General features: G+C 37.5%; 1 protein-coding gene across 1 annotated transcript; it reads left to right on the top strand.

Annotated features, from left to right (window-relative positions):
- Nucleotides 1–350: 350 nt before the first annotated feature.
- Nucleotides 351–1,284, top strand: LOC137631701 (zinc finger BED domain-containing protein 5-like). The gene is made up of 2 exons (XM_068363582.1): nt 351–479; nt 658–1,284. The coding sequence occupies exons 1-2, from the start codon at nt 351–353 to the stop codon at nt 1,282–1,284; spliced, it is 756 nt and encodes a 251-aa protein (XP_068219683.1).
- Nucleotides 1,285–5,282: the final 3,998 nt, after the last annotated feature.

Here is a 5,282-nt window from a genome sequence, read left to right as displayed (position 1 = left end):
GTACAATACAACTACTACTACTACTAATACTACTACTACTACTACTACTACTATTATTATTATTGCTAATAATAATAGTAATAGTAATAATAAATAATGATAATAATATAACAACAACAACAAAAATAGAAATAATAAAGTGTAACAGTCGACTCTGTTCATACTCGCATTTTCTTTGTTTATACTCGTTGCCCGTCCGATACGTGTTCGGTTCTCGTCGGCTTTGTATAACCCCAGTTTTCCACTCCCGTGTCAGTGAGGCATAATACCTCAAGGCATAAGCTCTTTGCGGTTTCAGGGGTTATATTACAGTTGTTTCGAACAGTATCGTGCTTCTAACATACCATACGATGGATAAGTTTGTCATTAAGAAGAGAAGGCAAGAAGTTAGTGATGAGGGTGAAGAAAGGGACATTAGTGGGATTATGAGCGAAAAGGATTTGGCCATTCCAACAACCAGTAAATCAACTTCAAAAAAGGCAAGAAAAATCTCTCCTACTTGGATAATTATTCAAGTTTTGGATTCTTCTGGTGTGGTGATGAAGTTACTCCCATGCTTTTATGTGTTATTTATGGTGATAAATTAGCTAATGAAGCAATGGTACCAAGTAAATTAAAAGGCATTTAACTCTGTAACATAATCATCTTGCTAACAAGCCTCGGTTCTACTTTGAAGGACTTTTAAGTGAGCAAAAACAACAGAGTGCGATGCTTTCTAAGAAAGTCAAAGTTGCTGATAAAGCACAAGAGGCCAGTTACTTAGTTGCAGAGTTAGTTGTTAAAAGCATGAAACCTCATACAATAGCAGAGACTCTGATTCTACCTGCATGTAGTGCCATAGTAAAAATAATGTTTGGAAGTGAAGCAGAAAAAGAAGTGAGGAAAATTCCCGTTTCGGATAGTACCATTAGCAGACGAATTCATGATATGTCAGCAGACATAGAGGAAACTGTATGTACATCTGTGAAGGCAATTGAAATGTTTGCACTTCAGGTAGATGAGTCCACAGACATTGGAGGTATGGCTCAATTACTGGTATTCGTTCATGATGTTAAAATAGTAAAGCAATTCTTTTGTTGTAAAGAACTTAAGGAAACTACAACAGGCAATGATATTTTCACTACTTTAAGTGAGTACTTAAAATCAGTTGGTTTGACCTGGCAATCGTGTGTTGGGATTTGTACAGATGGGGCACCTGCCATGATTGGTTTAATTAAAGGATTTGTGTCATTAGTGGAGAGAAAACAGCAGTGTGATAACAACACATTGCTTTCTTCATCGTGAAGCGCTGGTTGCAAAGACAATTAGCAATGATTTAAAATCTGTACTGGAAAAAGTTGTAAAAATGGTGAACTTTATAAAAAGTCGACCGCTGAAGTCTTGTCTGTTTACAAAGCTGTGCGAAGAGCTTGAGGCAAAACATTTGAACCTTCTTCTACATGCGGAAGCACGATGGCTGTTCAGAGGGAAAGTATTGTCACGAGCATGAGAACTGAAGGAAGAGATGCTTACTTTTTCACTCTTGAACAAGAGGAATTCTGTGATTTACTGGCAAATGACACATGGTGTGCAAAATTGTCTTACTTAGCTGACATCTTTGAACTTTTAAACAAGGTAAATGCCAGCATGCAAGGAAAATCAGAAAATGTTTTATCTTCCACTGATAAAATTAAAGCGATGAAAGAAAAACTGCAACTGTTGGGTGGCAAAGTAAAAGAAGACAATTTGGACATGTTCTCACATGTTGCAGTAGCAGCAAACAGTGGTGAGATAATACCCATTATTTCTGAGCATCTTGCATTACTGGAAAAACAACTTCAGCACTATTTCCCAGATATATGCACTGAAAACTATGACTGGATAAGAAACCCATTTGTTGCATCTATATCTACTCAATCTCAGCTTACCTTCATGGAAGAAGAGCAGTTAGTGGAATTGCGTCATGATCGTGATCTAAAGTTATTGCACAAGCAGCTGCCTCTTGACGAATTCTGGGTTCAGATCAAGACTAAGTATCCTCATGTTGCCAAAAAAGCTCTGGTAATGTTAATCCAGTTCTCTACTTACTAATGTGAGTTGGGGTTTTCTGCTCTAGCAAACATTAAAACTAACAAAAGGGAAAGGCTGAGAACTCTTGAGGAAGAAATGAGAGTATGGTTGTCCACCATTCAACCCAATGTGAAACGGATCTGTCAGTCACATCAAGCACACACATCTCAGTAAAATAGGTGTTTTTTTCTTCTTTGCTTAAGGGTGATTACCATTTTCTTTTTATTTAGTCTGCATTCATAACTCTTTACTTCAAATCTCCTAATATGCTCTTTGTATTTCTGCACTGTACGGTGGTGCTGGATTTGGTTTGATTATGGATGATAATAAAAATAATAATGTCTAGTGTTTTATATAGCGACGTTTCTCCTTAATGGATTCAAAGCCGCTAGTATAGTAATTACATTCATCAAATAAGTTAATTCATGTGATATGGTGGGGTGGTGAAGAAGGGGTGCCACAGTAATGGCTACATCAGTTTAGGGTGCCATCAACTGAAAAAGATTGAGAACCACTGGTCTAATCCCTAATCGTCTGAGGGATTGGAAGGCCTGATTATGTGTCAATCAGTGTTAAGAAAATGCGGAATTATTGGAGCTAATGACGGGAAAAAATAGGTCTACAGAGGGAGCAGCATCATTTCAATTTCCGATTTCGGCTTTACTCTGTCTGGAACGGAAAATGATTTCCGCATAGTTTATCAAGGTTGAAAAACTTTATTATTTATAAAATGAAGTCTATGTTTTCATATCCATTGATCTGTATTGTATCTTGAACTAAAACTAAGGTAAGAAACTATGGAAATTGTGAGTATATCTTTAGTTAATTTGGAGGGGATATTTTGATGGTTTTCGATACTGCATGCCGTTTTCATTACCAGGCGGATCCAGTGTTAACGCAGTAACATTGCCCTATCGAGTAAGACAATGCCCCAAAGACTGACCATATGACCAGCGCCCAAGACCCCTCTCCATCCAAGCTAAGACCAAGGAGGGTCAGGCAATGGCTGCTGATGACTCAGCAGATAGACCTATAGGCTCCCCAAAACCCCCTATCCATAGCTCACAAGGATGGTGAGGTTACAGTGACCAAAGAAACTAATAAGTTAGAACGGGACTCGAAACCCAGTCTGGCAATCGCCAGTCAGGGACGTTACCACATCGGCCACCATGCCTAAACTATATATCCTACAGTGGACTAGAAACGGCTGCATTTGTTGTTGTTATTGTTCTATGTATGTATGTACATAGATGTGTTAATATATCATGCAGATATTGCTTTAATGGTCTAGTAGTAGCTGCACCCACTTTTTTCCATCTTTGTACCCCTAGGGCCAATGTATTGAAGATGCATCAATTGCACTATTAAACTACCGGTCTTAACTACACCCTCCAATACTGTGTACTCATAACAATAAATACACCAAAATACATTTCAAACATTGTGCTTCCTACACTACGACACTCTTGGGGAATCTGGCCTCTACTTTGCACTAAATACATATTTAACACACACACAATATCATTAATCCTTAATGAAGACTTGAAAACACTTTTCATTATTACCTTAACCTTACTCTCAAGAAGAAAAACCTCAAAAGGGACAAAGAAACAATCTTCAGATTAGACAAAATAATACATTTTCCAGGTAACCAGATATTCAGTTACGAACTTGTTCGCCTTACATATCACAATAGACAGTTTTACCGACCTCACAAAGTCCGGGCAAATATCATCTCGTATTCAAAGTAGCATAAACATTTTGCTTCATACTACCGCTTCCGAAAATATATACACTAATACTGTATTGTATATACGAATACAAAAAAAAAGAAAGATATCTATCTGTTTTTCATATTTCTCTCTCTCTCTAAATGTTATGGGTTAAATCTTGACAACCTATGGGAGTTACTAGCAGAAAACAATTTCAAAAGAATTTTCCTCACGAAGCAAAAGAAAATAAATTTGAAACATAATGGGCTTCGATATAAATAAAGTAAGCCCCCAAAAGATGAAAATAAAAGGAAAGGTGAAAAATAATGAAATTGAAAACAATAGGTTTCGATATGAAAAAAAGGAAAAAAGTCGAAAATAAAAAGAAAGATAAACGGCAAATAAAAACAATTTAGATAAATCAGAAGTAAAACAAAAAATGAAAAAGAGAAGTTTGTTCACAGCCGTGTTTGTGTGGCAGTCTGCATAATCGTAATTATGCTCTCTGGCTTTAGGTGAGTAAGGGCCTCGTGTTTTTCCCCCTGAGAGTTTCTCGGAACGATCAAAGGGGAGAAAAATCCACGGATATGCCAATCAATTTATTGAAAAAGTTTCTGAATTTATAACCACTGAAGATGTTAGCATATTGATTCCAGCTGGTTGCATGTGAATAAGTTAGTAGGCGGGTGTAGAAGAACCCAACTTGATTGTTATGAAAATGAACGCTGTTAAATTGGCCATATTTAGGTGAATGTTGCAGCTTGAGGTGGTTTTACCGCTAATACAAGATTTATGAAGGTGTGCTGGTCGTGTATATAAAGTGAAGTGAACAGTTGGCAGAGTGAAATTGTGTTGATGAGAGTTATATCTTTTGGGAGTCCTTAGATGGATGTGCATGCGCCAAGTACCCTGGAAATAAATTGTGACGTCATAGATGCGTAATTTTACGTCATTGTATCCTTAGTAACGACACCTGACTTTGTTTGTGTGTAAACTGCACTCTCCCGAACCTTCAATCATGGTTAGTCCCCCAAATAGTAACCTCCAATACACCGGAGATGTACAGAAACTGACAGACAACAAACTGAACAAGCTGGCAGCACTGCTACCTCTTCCGTGGAAAGAAAATTGGACGAGCTTCTACAAGAATTTCGTGATTTTAAGGATGATTATAGAAGGATAGATCCTGAGCTCATAGGTCTAAAAAAGGAAAATGCTAATTTGAAGGAAGCTGCCATGCAGCACCAACGCTACCTTGAAGTAATGGAAGCCGAGAAGAGATCCGAGAATATAATTTTCCTTGGAGTGCCGGAAGGAGATTTGACCATCACTAATACTGAAGGAGAAACTACTATAATAAGTGAAGACAATGAAAAGATCAATCAAATCCTTAAGAAACCAAAACGAGATGACACACACATAGAAGACGCAAGCCGTTTGGGGAAACCGACAACAAACAGAAATAAGAGTCATGATCGCTAAACTCCAATCTAAGGCAGATCAGGATCGAATACTTGAAGC

This window comes from Palaemon carinicauda, chromosome 3 (genome assembly GCF_036898095.1).
Source record: "Palaemon carinicauda isolate YSFRI2023 chromosome 3, ASM3689809v2, whole genome shotgun sequence".
Lineage (NCBI taxonomy): Eukaryota > Metazoa > Arthropoda > Malacostraca > Decapoda > Palaemonidae > Palaemon > Palaemon carinicauda.
The sequence above is the reverse complement of the archived record's forward strand: the minus strand, read 5'-3'. Positions and strand labels throughout refer to the sequence as shown.